Source organism: Neodiprion lecontei, chromosome 1 (genome assembly GCF_021901455.1).
Source record: "Neodiprion lecontei isolate iyNeoLeco1 chromosome 1, iyNeoLeco1.1, whole genome shotgun sequence".
In the NCBI taxonomy this organism is placed as follows: Eukaryota; Metazoa; Arthropoda; class Insecta; order Hymenoptera; family Diprionidae; genus Neodiprion; species Neodiprion lecontei.
The window spans coordinates 35611775-35630143 of record NC_060260.1 but is presented as its reverse complement, the minus strand read 5'-3'; the positions used below and the strand labels follow the sequence as shown (position 1 = coordinate 35630143).

Genomic DNA, 18369 nt, shown 5'->3' with positions numbered 1-18369 from the left:
ATTTGTATAAAAAGAAGTTTTTTTTTGTAATACAAAAATTGGCGGGACAAAATTCTTTAATACTTTTCGAAAAAAAAAGATTTTTAATACTTTTCAAAAGAAACGTATTCAAATCTTTTCGCGCTAGGCAAAAAATTGTCAGCGCCATTCACCATAATGTGGTTTTTAATTTTAACCACATTATTGCGGAGGGCGCTAACATGCACGGTTCGGGCTCAGGCGCGTTGGTGTTGATTTGAGCGCCCCGTTTCCCGCTTCCCGCCAGTTCCTGCCGTCATTCCTAGTGTGTACAAAAATAATTCAAATAAGTACCTTCTGGTCATTCGTACAATTAAATGTAAGTACGCACGCGTATTGTAATGGATAGGGATAATATACTTCTAAAAATAATATTCCGTGATTTTATTGCATTATTAACATTTTCAAAAAAGTACTATAATTTTTTGTTCGGTACTATAATGCTACGGCCCTGGTCACATAGCCCCCCACGGACGGGTTGGGAACACTGCGCTGAGCCCAAGTATTTCTTTCTCGTTTCCCTTTCCGGTGAGTGAGATGTCTGTTTTGACAATAATAAATAATTTTATATCGATCATCCGTGCAATCCTAAGAATTGGTGCAAGAATATGATCAATAAATATCACGATTACTTTAATGGAGGCCTTAGAGCTACTCTTCATTTTTTATTTATTCGAAGTTCGACATTTTATGACGATTTAAGTCGCGGCTAACCTTAAAACTTCCAGGCCCTAGCTGCTCAGTCAGGTAACATTATTTTTCTTTTACAGATACACGTGAGAATACCCAGAAATGGCAAAGTCAAAGAATCACACAAATCACAATCAGAGTAAGTAGATTCTTTTACTATCAGAAATACTCTATCAATAAATCTTACATAGCTGTATCAAAGATTCAAATGCAGGTTAATATTTCCCTTTATCTGTGCTAACCGTGTCAAGACATTAGGTTAATGAAGTTCGAATTATCCACTTTAATCTTATCATTTAACCAATTACCTTAGGCACTTGAAAGAATTCTGGGATTATTGATTTCTAAAATCTGGTGGATTTAAAAAATTTGTCTATGCAAGTGTTAATATCTCATTGTGTGTTTGCGTCAAACAGGGGTAATCTTTTATATATCCTATGCATCAATTACAGGCAGAAAAGCTCATCGCAATGGAATTAAAAAGCCAAAGAAGTACAGACACGAATCTACCCTTGGTGTAAGTTACATTTATTCTATACACCCATATACTTTCAATTTAGTTTCCTCGATTTATATTTCCATCGGCTTCTATTATGAGTTGACTACGATTGTCTACTCCTAATTATAGCTGTATCATCATTCATATCACTGTGGATTTATGAATTGTGTATTAGCCGTATGATGCACAAAATATGTATAATCGTAAACTTCAATAACCAGTCATTCTATGTATGACATATACATACAGACAACTATCAGTGAATGTGTTGATAAATAGTAAAGAGCAATATTACATTTAAACTGTAGATGATAGATGAGATGTTATCACACAAAAATTTCACTGAAAGCCGCTAATTGTATTCATTTCAAACATTGCAGATGGATTTGAAATTCCTGCGTAACCAGCGTTTTGCTAAGAAGCACAACTTGAAGCCTAAGGCACAGCTCAAGAGAGCAGCTGAACGCAAGGCTGTCCGTGAAGCCAAGAAATAAACTTCTGTCTATTCTCATGTACTTCTTAAAATAAAAATTTTAAACTAATTTACTTTGCATGTACATTTTTAGTTTCAATATTATAAATAAATTAGGAAATTTAATGTGGTGTAGTGCTATACATAGCGGATTTGAAAAGCTTAACATGGCAATGAAATTTTTGTCCCATAAAAAATATGAATGGGTGTGTAAGAGCTGTGCTAGTGATAAAATGATTTGATAGGTTCAAGTGAAGAATGTCGGGTTAAAATGAATTCAAAAAGAAATTATTCATCAATGATGCGTGATTGAATACACTAATAGTATCACTGAATACTGTTAGGAAGTCAAATTGGAAATTCTAATTTAATTCCATCCACAAACTCCTCATTCAGAGCGAAAGGTCAGTTTCAACCAAGGTTTCTTTTCTTCCAATTACTGATTTGAACGTGAAAAGCTTCTGAAAGTTGAAAAAATTGAATATCCCAGAATGTATTGTGATCCCGTGAGTTTGAAATCAATAAAATCAATTCTCTATTATAATCTTTTTCAATAAAACTGCACCAAGTTGTGGCGACGGTATTTTCACAGCTGCCAAATTGCGCGTGAGCAACAATCAGCAACGCATTTCAACCAACGGTTGCGTCGACTTACATAGAGCGCGGGGGACGGGATGCTTCGAACAGTTCGAATCGACCGCCATAACGATTGACACGCGGCATGCATGAGCCAATGAAAATCCTTGTCTTGAAAAACTTTCATATTGTAGGCGTTCTGATTGGTTGTTGTTCTAAGGTTATGTCGACGCCGCGCGGTTCCTGCGGCACAGATTTGAACCTTAAACTTTCTATTCCCCTCCCCCCCAAATCGGGGAGCGGAGCTCCGACGCATTATTAGTAGAATGACGTCATCAGTGTTGTGCGTGTAGAAGGCACGTATCGTATCGCTAGCGTGAATCGTACATCTAGTGGCGGTTGTTTGATAGCTGACCAGTATTTTTCTACCTATGAAGTAAACTAATGGGATTAGATGTATTCGGTATTCTGTACATACTGTAGCTTATGTACTCGTGTTATTTAAGTTTAATTTATGTGAACATTTTTTCTGTGAAGTACACGCGATAATACGGTGTTTTATGTACCCGTAATACCAGCGACACCGCGACTCTCCTGCACTTCGGGATAAGCTTGGTAAGTTGTCTATTTTTAGATATTCTGTAGTCGATTTACGTGGAACTCGTAGTAGTATTACGGGTGGCGGGCAGCTGCTGTTGTTCGTGCTGCATACGTATATGTACACGCTATTCTTCCCCTTCGTTTGAATTCAGTCATGTCTTACGCATCTGCCTACCGTACCTACTTCTTCGGAGTATAAGAAATATCTCTAATATTTCCGAGACCGTTCCACACCTTTCACTCCGAGCGTGTTGTAATTTCTTACGTTTATGTTATGTCTGAGATTTTTTCGAATACCACGAAAATTTACTGCGTCTACTGAAAAAGAAAACAAATGAATGCATGAAATTTTATTCGTTGTAGGTATTATCACCGTCTAAATGAGAAAAAAAACATTTGAAAAATTGAACAGTAACAATGAAATAAAATTCTTCTTGATTGACAACATTGTCGGTCATTTCGATTTCCCACAGGTATTTTTTATGCCTAATTGTTGCAACCTTTACTAGACCTTAATTCTAAGTCTGAGCGGTATTTTTGTTTTCCTCATAAACAAATACCCAGTTGATGACTAAGTGGCAGAACCAAAGTACAGTGCTTTATAATGTTATCTGGTGTCACTTAGAAATTTCATCAAACCCACTTAGCATGGCTGGAGACATGAATGAGAAAATGAGAATTTTGCATGCATGCTTTATCAATACATATACGAAGGGGTATGTGAGTATCAATTGCTAAGCCGGTGAAGCGAGCTTGTTTAATATCCCTCTGGGGTGTTCAGTATTATTTTGTATTTTTATGCTTCTTATGATCTAATAATAACTCGAGAAGTGAAATAACTTAATTATTGATAGCTAATAAAGTAGTAGTAATTATTATTTACCGCCTTTCACCGCGATAGAGATAACAATGGGGAAACGAAGGGTCGTGCATAATTGCCATGTTATTGAAAGTTCTGAACGTAATTTTTGTAGCCAAGAAACTCGTGAGAAGCAAGCAAAACCCTAACGCTCCTAGAGAAGCCAGTAATAGAAATCATTACGTAAAAGAGAAGCGGACCTTAGAGTCAGACACTCTTAGCATGTGGTAGGACATCCTTATTATAGGTCTAAAAAATTCAGAGTCAATGTGGAGGCTGGGCTTGGAGGGACCCTTTGGGGAGGCAGCTATTTTTACACCACATTTCAAGCACAGACTAAGGAAAAACCCTAAAGAGGATCAGAATTCTCTTTGAGCCTGTAGATCTTAGGGTCTTACGTGCAATTAGTTTGGGCACGTATGGCACCGTCTCTGGTTCTCTTGCTTACGTTCCATTAACTCCTCAAAAATTCAATGGGAACTATCGTTATCAATCTTGAATAAACAATGCCGAGAACTAGGTAAATTTACTCATCTTATTAATGATATCGTTACTAGGGTACAATAGTGGCATAATAGTATTCTGTGTCAATGAAGTCAGCCAAACTTTAGGGTATCATCTATCATAGAAAACACTGTTTCAGGATTGCGTTTAAAGATTTTAATTTTTCAAAATAGGATCTGTGAAGCTAGTAAAACTCAAGTGACTAACATATTCTCATTACAAAATTAACACAACTGAATTTTAGTCAGCACAAATTGCTCCAAAATGTATCTGATTTTGAATGGAGTACTCAGGAACATTTTTATAGAGTCTCACATATTTTCATCATTTTTATATTATCGCGATACGAACTCAACATATCTCCATTAAATATTTAAGAAAAATGGAAGGTGAGCAACATCACTACGAACTCCGTAGTAGGAGTCGGTCCCGATCGCAGACACCTCAGGTTTTGAACCGTAGTTTAAATGACATCGAATTACCTGAACATCATTATGATTTGCGAAGCCGTAGCCGGGAGAGGTCTCATACACCAGGGGAAGTGACCAGCAGCCGTCGATCAGGGTCTAGATCATTGTGAGTTGCTATAAAATGAAGTTATCTTTACCTTTCTATTAAAGTTTCGGCTTTCAGAAGTCATATTCAAAGTTCATAATACTATGTAAACAACAACGCAAGAAAATATAACGGGCTGTAAAGAAAGATTGAAGTATTAACAAAATTATTTGCCTCGTGTCAGTCAAGGCATTGCAGTTACAAAATGTAATCAGGATTCGGCAAAGGTTATCTCTAGTATATCTAGCGACGAGTAAATAATTGTCAGCTAACTAAAATTAAAATTACGATCCGAACGCCTATCTACGTGGACATTTTGGCAGTCATTCAGATCCTGGGTTCTTGAATTGTGTAAGATTGCAAGCTGTTAACCTCGATGAATAACTAATAATAATTCCTTTCTACCTTGGTTTTAAATTTATTATATTATTTGCCAACCATTCCAATTATTTTATATAATATTTGCGCCGTTTCTCTGCATTAAAATATATATGCATATTACTTTCCTGACTTTGTTAAGTCGTTTGTGTCTTTGCGGTAATGCAAGATTTTATACTCTCTACTCTTGTGATAAGGACTTTTATCAAAGTTACTCCAGATTACCATCGTGGTCAATTATTAACATACGTTTTCATTAACAAGCATTGGTTTGAATTTAATTACTCTGTAGGCGTTAATTTTACATTAGAAATTTGCTTCTCGCACGACCTATACAAGTTTTTGAATTGTGTAATGCATAAAGTTTTAACGTAGAAACAAGACCTAAGCAAATGGATAATAAACTTTTTGTGAACTTGATACAGACCTGGCAGTATTGGTAAATCTCCTGAGAAAAGTATGGAGACTATAACAGAACAGAAGGAGGAAGTTGAGAACCAGAATCAACAAAATCAAACGACGAAGTCATCGCTGAGCGTAAAGAAAGTCGAGCGTCGTTCAGAGCGTCAAAAAGCTAAGAGACAGATATTCTCAAATGGACAAAGCGAGACGAATGAAAACAGAAACAACTCGAAAGCAGAAAGGGAAAGACAGAGTTTGACGCCAAGGCGAATATTCACCAGTGATTATTCTTCCGAAGAAGGCGATCAAGAAGATAGAGAGGAGAGAGAAGACCCTCCAAGTAGACCTGGTTCAGCTTACGAAATCTACAAGCAAGCTGGGGATTGGTGGAAGTAAGTGTACCCTCTCAAAGTTTTGTATTTACTGTGACTATGTTCTCCATATCAATGAGTTAAAAGTCAAGAAATTAACAAGCAGTAATTGATGTAAATCAATCTGGGTGTGGTCGAACCCTACTTCTAATTATACTTCTTCACGGGCCACCTGTTAGAGTAAATATGTGCATTGTACCATTCAGTTTGGTAGCTGCAGGAAATCGTATGTTTATGCATTCGAGGCACACCCACAGTACAGTCGTAGGGAAAAAAAGGAAGCATGAAATTAAAGTGTTTAGAGAAGGTACCGCGGTGCGAGGGTTCAATAGCTCTATTTATCGAAACCCTTTCTTTTGGCATTTCCAAACTTTAATTACTCATCGATTTTTATATCAATTTATTTCTGTTTACTTCCCTATTTCTTACTGAACGAATCGAAACTTATTTTGTCAAGGTTTTATGATAAATACCTAATCCTTGTGTACTGTGAAAGAATCAACTTTATGATTATGCTAGTTATATTTAGTGATCCTTCTATGTTATGTTTGAAAAAGTATGAAGGAATCTCTCATCTCGAGCACATTAAAATTACATTTGTTTGGCAAAATTTATGTTTGATTTGGTTTTATAAGCTTTTGAAAATTTATATTCACGTTCTGTAGTAGAGGCATGTGTTATTTTTGAACTAGCACATCGACACTGTGAGAGTACCTGCTATACACACCGACACATACCATTCCATCTTAATCCCATGAGTCCCACATGTTTTCATAATAGTTGATGGATAAGAATTCTCGACCTCGTATGTAATATATTATAGAGTCTTGGTGATCGGTCAATTAAGAAAACGTATTTTTAGTTAACGTTTCGACCTGGATATGGGCCCTCCTCAGAACGATTTATTTAAAAACTGTCAAAAAAACAAAAATAGGATTTTATAATATAAATAATGGTACTAGAAGTAATCGGACATAAATATTGTAGATGTAATATTCTTAGAGCTATTAAATATTGTTGATAGTAAGGACCTTATGATTAATTGTGATAAGGATGTTTTTTGGTGTTATTTACCTTTTGAGTTAAGTAAGTGTAATAAGATGTAGTCGAATTCACAATTACAATTGGTGGAAACAGTGTTCTTTTGAGTGACGGTAGACAATGTCAATCTTCCAGTTATTTTTTATGTGGGAGTTAAAGGTTGGTACTCATTAATTAAAAAGATTTAAGAACTATGTTTCTTCACAGTCAATATGTCATAGTGTTAAAAGGTTATTAAAGAAGGTCGTTTAGCAATGAAATTAATTCACAGGTGTCAATTAAGTGGAGGTAGGCTCTTTATAATTAAGTTCTACATGTCTAACGAAATATTGTTGGTTGAACCACTTGGGTCAACAGGTGAATAACGACTGATGGGAGTAAACAAAATAATCCAGAGTGAAGGTGAACCTATTATAAACATTATACAGAAAAAACAATAAATATTTTGTAAGAAAGGTTATGTAGAAAGGACTGTAAATGGAGACTAAATAATTTTTTTTAAAAAATAAAAAAATAGTTTAGGTTAAACAATATTTGTTGTGTGGGCAGAGATTAGAGGTTTGTAAATATTGCTTAAATGTTCAACGTCTTGTCTGAGATTAACCGAATTGGTATGACCTACAATGTTGCACATTTCTAATAACAGTCTTCTATAATAATTGTGTTCTTCACAAAGGATGTTTGTGTTGTCGTAATTAAATGTGTGTTGTTTATCGATACTATGTTTCGTTAGAGCTGTGTGCCGTTCCTCTGTCTCATGTATGTTGCGTTGGTGTTCCCTAATTCTGGTATTGAGATGTCGACCCGTTTGACCTATGTAGACTTGATTGCAGTCATTGCATGGTATTTTATACACGACATTAGATCGTTTGCCTATGGGGATCTTGTCCTTACCTGTATCAAAAACTAGTTTTAGGTCTTTTGAATTTTTTCCAACAAACTTAACATTTTAAATAAATCGTTCTGAGGAGGGCCCATATCCGGGTCGAAACGTTAACTAAAAATACGTTTTCTTAATTGACCGATCACCAAGACTCTTTCATAATAGTTCCCTTAATTCGGCCTTTAAGTTGACATTTGAATACCAAGTCAGTGGGATTTTTCAGAAGCATATGATTGCATCGATCGATTTTCAAAGCTCATCATCTAAAATTTCACAATTTAGCTGAAATTGTTGACCAATAAAAACTAAGTCTTGAACAGTAGTAAAGAATCACTTAAATGTAGTGTTATGTATCTTGTAACTTGGTACTGTCACCTTGGTTACTGTGCTACTTGATCCAGAGCCTGAAGGTGCACAGGTAACAGAATAGTAATACATAATACAATGTTTTGTTCACTGGTACAGAATGTTGAAAAGAGAAGAATAAAAAGAGATTACATATAAATGGTCAAGGTCTCAACGTGAGATCATTATTTATTGTTAATCTGAGTTTCTATTTACTTATTCAGAATTATATATCATGCTAATTTTAATATTGTGTAACTCCATCCAGACTTTTACACATGGATTCTCAAGGTTACAAAATATTGCATCACCTTTACTACTAGGTTGTTTCACGTGTAAATTCAACCTGACTATGACCTAATCGTATAGCTTCACATGTATTAACTGAACATTTTTTCTATTTATTTTATGATCTTTTCAAGGTTTTCAATTTGTGTAAACTATTCAATTTGTGTATACTAAAAATCTATTTCACTAATTGACAAGATTTTTTTCAATTCCAGTGTATTCCCAAAAACTGATTACACCTATTCCCAAAAATCGCAATTCCGATACGAAATTGCCCCAGGCGTTATGGCCATGCCTAACATGTCGCGTCGGTCAATTCACTCCGACACAAGCAGCACTCATGGTAGTATACCATCAACGAGTCAACAAAATCTCAGTCAATCGTCAACCCAGTTACTAGGAGACACAATGAGCCAAGTAAGCAGAGAAAGTGTTGGCAAGGAATTGTCGGTAAGTAAAAATTGTATAAAGTATTCTTCAAATAAAATACTCGAATATGTATCGATCAAGTTCAATTCAAGCATGTCATGGTCGATTGCAAGCTGTAGTGTATCACTTTTCTTCTCTTCAAAAGTCTGCAGATGATCTGTTCTTGCGTACTCGGCAATCGGATTCAATAGCTAGAGCCAAGCTGTACAAAACTACGCATGTAGAGCAGTACAGTAGTCGCAGGGAAGTGATTTACTCCAATTCTGGAGAGACAAAGCCGGTACTCGGTTTACGCGATAGGTATGTTTGATAAAATATTAATGCTGAGATCAATGCTCTTCGATAATCACACGTTATTGTATCATACTTATAGCCACCATTTGTATGCATGATATTATTTTATTTCAGATACTGGGATGACTCTTTTGCATCGTCACCGGTGTCACGCAGATACGAACCTCTCTTACATGCTGATTCTGATGTAGATATAGATGATACCATATCTTCAGTTGATGGACACAGAAGATTATACATGGAACGGCAACAAAAGGAGTTGAATATATTTATGAAAATCTACACCAGCGTTATTACTTTTATGCTTACAAGCTACACCAGTCTTAAGAATTACGTTGGGCTTGGTGAAAACCGAAGGTTGTACTCACCCTCTTACAGTTACAGACAGCAAAGTGGTAAGTTTTACGAACGATTTTCCAAGATATTTCATTATGTTATCAACTGTTTGATTATCGCTGATATAATATTTTGATGAAAAAAAGTTAACTTCTATAAAAACACAAAAGTTTTCCGTGTGAGGGCAGTAATTTCCAGTTTATCAGAGGCAGAAAGAATTTCTATTACGTGTAGCGAATGTGTTATTGTGTCTGGCACGTGTTCATATGAACTTAATAATACTGTTATGTCATTCTAGAATCGAGATGGACCAAAGCGTGGCGTTCAATTGATAGCGTGTTACAAAATTTGTATTCGTTATGCGTGCACTTTTTATTCCTGGATACATGGCTTCTGAATCGCACCGCCCCAGTAACACAGAGGATTCCGGATCGTCGTAGAAAACTATTCTGGATTATACTACTACCGCTACTTCTTCTGGGTGGTGAGTGACGTTTCATTGTTACTGTAGGAAATAATTTACGTGCGAAATATGTTCCCATATGAAAGTGATAGTCAGATAAATGCAGTTGAAAATGACTGCACAACTGTTCTATTCATTTTTTACTTCTTGGGACATTTCTTGACAACTTGATAAACTTGTTTTATTTATGTTTTAATTACCAAAACAGGTAACTGTTTAGTGATCTCTGATTAAATCTTCCGGTAATATCGCGAATCTCATAATGAGAAATAATGCGACAGGGTAGTAATTTAGAGCGGTTTCGAAAGAGGTCTATGGTCGTTGGCTATATATAGCATTCGCCGATTTTATGTTTCAGGAGCTTACATCATGCACAAATATACCTTTCCCTATCTGGAACCCCTGTACAATGTTCAGTCAAACATTGTCGATACCACTTACTATTACATTAATGATATAACCAACGTGACATTTGTAGACTACGACTTATTTGTCAAATATCTCAAAGGTCTACAGAACTTTTCGCTACCTACCCCAGACATTTCATTGCCTGCCATGCCTAACATTGGCTGGAACATTACCTGGTCATAATTTCACACAATCAAATTTTCCATATCATATTGTCTTTCCCTTGTTCTAACTCAGGTTTAGGGTTAAGAAAAAAGAGCAAAGTCCTGAGCACTGCGGCTTTTTCAGGGCCCTTCTTGGTAACTTTTGCAATTGACTATTTATCTGACGGGGATGATGATAATTTGACTTTTATAACCATCTAATTTGCTTGTCTGATAGTAAGGCAGGATTTTCACATATTTTGAATACTCTCCTAATGTTCTTATCAGTGCATTTTGATTCTTGTATCGATTGAAGTTATCTAGTTCTTTGATTGGTGTTATAAGTAATGTCAAGATGAGAAACAAGTTGAAGATCTCTATTTTCGTTTTTGACAACTCCCGAGTGAGCAACCTTTTTTTTCTTAGTTATCTTCTTAACTAATGTGCACGATATAATGATAATAACGTACTAACATTTGCACTAGTTAGTCACCGATAGGTACGTAGACTCTTACAGCATTCATTTGGTGTTTCACTATCCAGCAATATAATTTATTTTTAAGTAAGGACTAACAAATCTGGCGTTTGTGTATCACCCATAAAAGATATGATGTCAACCAAATCGTCACTTAGTAATATTTGCAAATGTCCAGTAGCCATTTTTAATGATCAAACATTAGCAATATCTGTATTTGGGTATTGGTAAATTGAGGATTGATTGTTCATTTCATTTCGTTTTATTCTATTATTTAATAATTATGCTATAAATCAGAGTAAAACAACCGTTATGGAAAAAAAAATAATATATTGATTAATATATTTATGAAAGATGAATAAAGATTAAAGTATATTATTAGAGGTATATACAGAGAAAGATATTTATGTTCAAAAATTTATTTCGAATTCCACACAAATAATTTGTGAGATAACTTATTCATATAATCACTTCATATACGGATTGATTCATAAGTGTTTCCATTTAGCGAAAGGTTAGATTTCCCTTGAAAAAATGAGAACATTGGTTTCCGCAATTACAAGTGTTCCAGATAACAAGAACACTGTAAGTGAATATTGAACAGTCGGCGAATTGTCTTCGTAGGCCTATCTAGAAGATTATTATTGCTTCGGGTTTCTGTCAAGCGAACATAATCCCGAATTTTTTTTTCTTAAAAAATCTAGCCCTTGGTTGAATGTTTGCTGTGATAAGTCACCCTTTATACACTTACGTACATACATACGTAAGTTGTAATTTAATTTGAAACGCTTTATAACGTATCTTGAATCTATTTTTAATTTATTTTGACTGAAGTGAATTGAATACACTTCTTACGTAACATTTCGGTACCAATTTTTCTACGGGACATTTCATCGTAATTTTTATAAGCAAATTTATCAATTTTTCAAAAAACAGTGCTAATCACAATTCGCGAACGGTTTTTTTTTTTCATAATAATTAGGTTATGGTTTTATGCGTTGACTTAACATTTGTTCGTACTAACAATATGATATGACAAGAAAAAAAGGAAAAAGAAACTGAAAACTTAAAGTTTGTAGTTGAACAAAAATACTTAATCTAATATTATTCGTATCTCAATTTCAAGTTGTTGCTAACATTTTTTTTATCATTAATATTCGCTGCATTTTTATTACTTTAATAACACGCGTGCGTTAACTAACAAACACACTCGAGTATTATGGCATTACTTTTCTTTGCGTGCACATATTATTTGGTTTTTGAATTAATTCTATATACAGTATGTATATTTACATTTTATTTTTAATATCATGGTCAATCGTATAATTATGGGTTGAAAATTAACTATCTTTAAGGAAAAACAGTTTTCAAACTGCGATAAAATAAATTTCTACAATCTTTGTAGATATAACACAATAACTAACTAACACGCAGTTGGTATTTGTAATTCTCCAATGAAATTGAGTTTTGAGGGAACTTGAACTTTCTCTATAGATTAATTGAAATGGATTCTGGAATCGTGCTCAATTTTTAAAATATCAACAATCATATTTACTGACAAATGAGAAATGTACAATTTACAAGTGGCTTGCCAGCATTTAAAATGTCTGATATATTTCGATTGAATTACTTAAATGGAATAGTTGATAAATGGTACAAATTTCTTCTGACAAACCCACCGTTGTTAGTTATTTTTTACTTTATCGGTAGTTGTAGATTGTGGTAAAATGTCATATGTTGTCGTACTGTGAGGTACAATACATACATAATTATGCATGACATTAATATGCAGTACAATACTGATTTCGTGTAGGATTTATACGTTTTTACAATACACATGAACCTTGGACTGACCCCAGGTGTTTACATACATTTTTTTCTATAAAAATCCATATTAACATGTATCAGTGTTTGAACCAATAAAAGTATTTTCAATACGGCACGAATTGGTTTGAAGTTTACAACACTTTCTGAATTATTTTTTAAATGGTAAGTGTATCTCCTTTCTAGGATACCGTCGGAATTTTTCAACAAACTGTAAGGAAAGGTTCTAGCAGGAATTGATTTCCAAATTTTGTCAAAGTTTATCAAAGCCCAGATAGTGAATTTAGCATGTTACTTTCTCATGTATTTTACTGTCTGGTCGTGTATGGTAATGATGATTAGAAAAAATTAAACTATTATGTATACGAATGGCATATTTATTTTTTTATTTAATGCTAATCACTTGTGGGAGAAGGATAGAGAAAGGGTAATATCATTGCGGACGATCTCTAAGGGTTTGGACTTGAAGGACATCGGAATATTTCAAATGTTATTATATCAATTGATGCAATCAAAAGTCGGGAAATGAATTTTCGATCGACGGATGGCATCTAAATGGTGAGTTCCTTTGTCTATCCTTCTCTCGGTTACCGTATTGGCTCTAAAATAAAAAAAAAAATGTCATGTTACAAACTATAACGCCACTTACCGAATTCGTTCATCTCGATGATCCCAATACGGTAACTTAGGAAGGATGCAACGGTTTATGACACATTACACTTTAAGATGTTTTATTGAATTTCATGAATCTGCTACTGTACCATGTTATCAATAGACTGCAAACATCTATCGCACATTTGATCAATCATATTCAAAATAATTGATATTCACTTCAATTCCATTGTTACAGGTCTATGGCTATTGTCATACAGTTTTTCAAACTTAAGCTCCGCGCTGCCACTGGTCACTTACCCGATGTCAATTTTATCATCGATATTTTATTCTATGTCAAGCAGCAATCAAATCACAGATGGTTCTAGAAATCAAGCAATCGTGACACCAGTGAAAATATCACCTTCTGCTGACTCTTTGAAATTAAGCGATACACAAAATTATGGGTGGAATGAAAAAATTGTGGTTTCACCCGTTGCCAGTAGTCTAGGATTTGATAAAGAGAAAGAAAAAGAACTGGATTCTATTATTTCACTACTGGTTGAAAGAGTCAATGTGAGTTAAATTTTCAAATTAAGTCAAGTTTAAGTTCAGTAAAATATCTCATTTTTCTGCTGCACGGCTTGATTTTACAATCATTTCAATTGAACAATTGTGTTGCTTGCAGGATGCTTTGACCAACATCAAACAAGACCAAGATGTCATTGTATCTCAGATCGGCAGCTATGTAGACTTAAGAAAAGAATATGAAGTAAGTTTTAACCAATCTTAAGTTTGGGAATTTTCCTTTACAGTTACGCCATTTAACATTATATCCCATTCCCATTCCAGGAAAAGTTAGCTGCTATAGAGAAAAAACTGGAAGAGAAGGAACAACTGCTACTCGCATCTAGTGCAAACGATATAAATGCTATTAAAATTGAACTACATTCATTGCGTGAATTACAATCAGAGTTAAAATCATGCTGCGATAAAGCAGCCGTAGTGCCTGAAATCGAAGTCGAGAAGCATGTTAGCAATATTTTAGCTGGATATTTTGGTACCGAAAATGAAGGTGGAACAGTAAAACTGTCGAAAGAAGATCTTGCCAACACTATAAAGAACCTATTTATTGCTAAAAATGATTTAGAAGCAAGAATAGCTAGCATCAATTCAACTCTCGAAATTAACACACGAGACGGTGAGTGCAAAATAACCATTTTCTATGAAAAGTCGGATTAGAGAAACTAATTATACTATTTTTCTTTTATTTACTTATTCTATTTGTTTTAAATACAGCTTAAGTCCATTTCCGTCGTTCATATTTCATCATACTTCCTTAGGACTATTTTCTTATTTACTTTCTTTTTTAGTTCAAGACTTGGCTGACAAAGTAATGTCCGAAATTACCAACAAAATAAATACGAGATACTTAATACGTAATGATGGTGGTGGTGACGAGGGTGATAGTAATGGAGGTTTGACGGAAAGGGATGTTCGTAAAATTGTGACAAATGCTTTGAAAATCTATGATGCTGATAAAACTGGAAGAGTAGATTATGCCCTGGAATCAGCTGGTGAGTAATCTACCGAGATTGCGTTAAATTGTTCACCATTGCAATTCTCATTCACCTTAAAATACTTGCAATGTAACATTTTTAGGAGGGCAGATCCTCAGCACACGGTGCACCCAGAAATACAATTTGGACACAAGGGCGTACACAATTTACGGATACATATTATTTTACCAAAACACAAATCCGCAAACCGTTATACAAGGAGATCCTATACAGCCTGGAAAGTGTTGGGTATTCCAAGATTTCCCGGGATATTTGCTTATTAAATTGCGAACCATGATAAACGTGACAGGTTTCACCATAGAACATGCACCGAGATCTATTCTTCCAAATAGTGACATGAGAAGCGCTCCACGAAAGTTCAACGTTTGGGTGGGTTCTAGATTTCACAAACTAATGCAGAGATTGCTTTTCAATACAGCCTATTTGTATCAATTTATTTTTATACTTGGGTTTAGGGATACAACAATGAGAGTGACAAGGAACCGGTACAATTCGGTGATTACGAGTTCAAGGATTCCGACGAAAGTTTACAGTATTTTCCTGTTCAGGTAAGTTGCTTACATTAACTTCCGATGAATTTGTGAGTCAGGTTACAGCACGAAACAATTAATTCATAGAAAATTAAATAGTAAGGCAATTCCTGATATTTGTTATTAACTCAATTTTTTTTCCGCAGACTACACTAAACAAGTCGTACGAAATTGTGGAATTGAGAATTCACAGTAATCATGGACAGATACATTACACCAGTCTCTACAGATTCAGGGTGCATGGCATACCTGCATAATTATTTTAAAACGATATAAATAATGCATAACTACCTGGAATTGCGTGAGTGCTTTTGTAATATAATATGAATATACAGTTGGCCTTATATGTTTTTCGTCATACAACCGGGCTGATACATTGTGATCTTTGATGGCATGGTCAGCATTTGGCCAGGTTGGTATTGTTGAAAAGCATACAATTCTATGAATACATTGTAATTATTATGATATTTGACAGCCACATTGAATTCATATGATTGTAATGCAGGCCTGTGTACAAACAAATTACTTGTTAAAGAAACGTGATGGAAATCTGCTACAACAAATAATACACGCTGCCTGTTCGAATTAGTTTAGTTATTTTAACCAATCGTGACATCAATTTATCTAATGTTTTGTAGTCGTATTCGTTCATCATCAGTATCATCAATGTGCGGTACTATGGTCATAGTTTTACCAAAATGAAAGCAATAATTTTTCGAGCAATTTCATACATGTAGGATCGTTTATTATGATAAATTTCTGAGTACATTAGGAACGTGGAATTTTATGAAACATTCTGTTACCAAGGCGGCTATGTCTGGCGAATATGTAACATGCTTGCAGATATCGTGAGACAAAGAAAAAACAGTAAGAAAGGATACAAATCTCTTGACTATAAAACATAACTTGCAATTCAATTTTCGAGTAATTTTTATTCTCTACTGTTGAGTCGTTATCAATGTTTTTGTTTCACCTCACATTTTTCTTAAATGACTCCTGAATCATTCGAATAAATAGACTTGACACATCATGGTTACGAAATGACAATAAAAGAGGCATACTATTAATTCATTTCTAAGATGGCAAATTTAAAGAGCATCTATTTAGAAACGACTCAATATTTACACAGATTTGTATATTTTTAATTTGGATTACGGATATTTATGATTCGAATAGGGTACTCTGATTTATTAACTATTTAAGATCCTAGTCATAAGTAGTGCTTGCTAGAATTAAAATTAGTATACCGCGTTATTTAAATACTTGGTGTCGACACGTTGGTGTCGTATAATTATTCGTTTTTTTTCCCCTTTTTTTTCGTGCTGATTCTAATTATTTCACACGCGCAATTGTTTGAAATATCTTTAAATGTGAGGAAATAATCACATGATAAAGCATAGTCTGTAAACTGATAAGTATGTAATTTTAAGGGCCAAAAATTAGGTTAAGAACCATTCTTAGTAGTTTCGAAATATTAGCATTCGATTAAAACTATCTTATTTAAGGGGGTGTCCTAGTGGATTTAGATGTCATATACATCTTGAATTATCCAAGTCCTCGTATCTCAAACGCAAAAACGACATAACTAAGCTAAGGGCATGACTAAGCTAAGAATGACCAAAAATAATCGATTAATCGAGTATAATCGATAATTTTTTCCTCGCAATTGGTTTTTATTTTTTGACTCCCATGAACGATGCAATACAATATCAATTTATGTGATTACAGTATCAATTATTATCATTTTTTTTACCGACTAAGTACCTATTTGATATAATAAGTGAAAGATAAATGAACATTTTCACCTGAAATTGAAAAATATTTTTAATAAAACTATAAATTATCAACAAACTTTTCCGCTATTAAGAACACATACTGAAATTTACGGAATTTTGGTTTCATATGCATTGTTTCAAAAAAATACGAAATAATCGAGTCGTGTTCGAATCGATGCATCAATTACTTTTAGCTTAGTGGCCATCGCTACAGCGATAACAGCTTCAATCGACATGCAATTCTGAACAAAATCGTTCCAACACATTTTCATTTCACGCGAAAATAAAGAAATGGCATGTCGTAGAAATCATGTTATTTGTTTATTTTTACGTTAAATGAAAATGTGTTGTAGTGGTTTTGTTCAGAATTGCATGTAGAATGGGTCTGTTATGCCTTTTTTCCGTTTGAGGTACGTGGACTTGATTCATTCGAGATATATGCAACACCGAAATCGACTACGTCCCTCCTTTAATCTTTGATGATGAGTGCAGTGAACTAAGGACAGAAGTATTGAATATGAAATACCATGCAAATCGAATATGGCATGACGTTGAAGTTAGATCATGGAATGTTTTATTGAATAACAAATAGGATATATATATTAATTTTAGAATCACAAAGCACTTTGTTTGCTATGTGTATGTATAAGGATATAACAGATCTATTTATTAAGCGTGAAGCTACAATGAATCAAATGAAACTTTTTATACATTTTACGAATTTTATCTTTATTTTTGAATGCAAACATGATAGAAGAATTAGCTTGACACTATATTTTTGTACATTTTAATGAAAACGCAGTTCTTAATGTCTGACGAGTAACGACCACGCTGGAAATATCGACCCCAAAAACAAGCTGTCTTGAATCAAAACAATATGCCTTTTCAAAATTTTTGTACGCATAGTGTAGCTAAAAATATACTAGTGATAGTTACTGATTTCTAAAGTTACCCAAAGTTAAGAGTGTAGAATAATTTATTTTCAACGCCAGCTAACATTAAAAATCATAATACTTAAAACAGTACAAATAATAAGAAAA

The 18369-nt window shown here is 34.2% G+C and overlaps 1 protein-coding gene and 1 long non-coding RNA gene across 5 annotated transcripts; one reads left to right on the top strand and one right to left on the bottom strand.

Moving 5' to 3' along the window:
* Positions 1-1607: 1607 nt before the first annotated feature.
* LOC124296652 lies at positions 1608-6830 on the bottom strand. The gene is made up of 3 exons (XR_006906433.1): positions 6662-6830; positions 4701-4802; positions 1608-3173 (listed from the first exon to the last, which is right to left on the bottom strand). It is a non-coding gene; the product is annotated as an uncharacterized LOC124296652 (long non-coding RNA).
* Positions 2732-17290, top strand: LOC107219727 (SUN domain-containing protein 1). 4 transcript variants are annotated; one of them, XM_046746862.1, is made up of 14 exons: positions 2732-2870; positions 4597-4794; positions 5577-5945; positions 8697-8931; positions 9056-9210; positions 9319-9599; positions 9839-10024; positions 13704-14020; positions 14133-14216; positions 14297-14645; positions 14818-15021; positions 15107-15393; positions 15480-15572; positions 15701-17290. In XM_046746862.1, exons 2-14 carry the CDS (start codon positions 4601-4603, stop codon positions 15809-15811), a joined length of 2865 nt encoding a protein of 954 aa, XP_046602818.1. In that variant the 5' UTR covers positions 2732-2870; positions 4597-4600; the 3' UTR covers positions 15812-17290. The 4 variants fall into 4 exon arrangements, with proteins under 4 accessions (XP_046602818.1, XP_046602820.1, XP_046602819.1 ...); XM_046746863.1 differs by lacking the exon at positions 2732-2870 and adding an exon at positions 3219-3328; XM_046746861.1 differs by lacking the exon at positions 2732-2870 and adding an exon at positions 3357-4234.
* The last annotated feature ends 1079 nt before the right edge of the window (positions 17291-18369 follow it).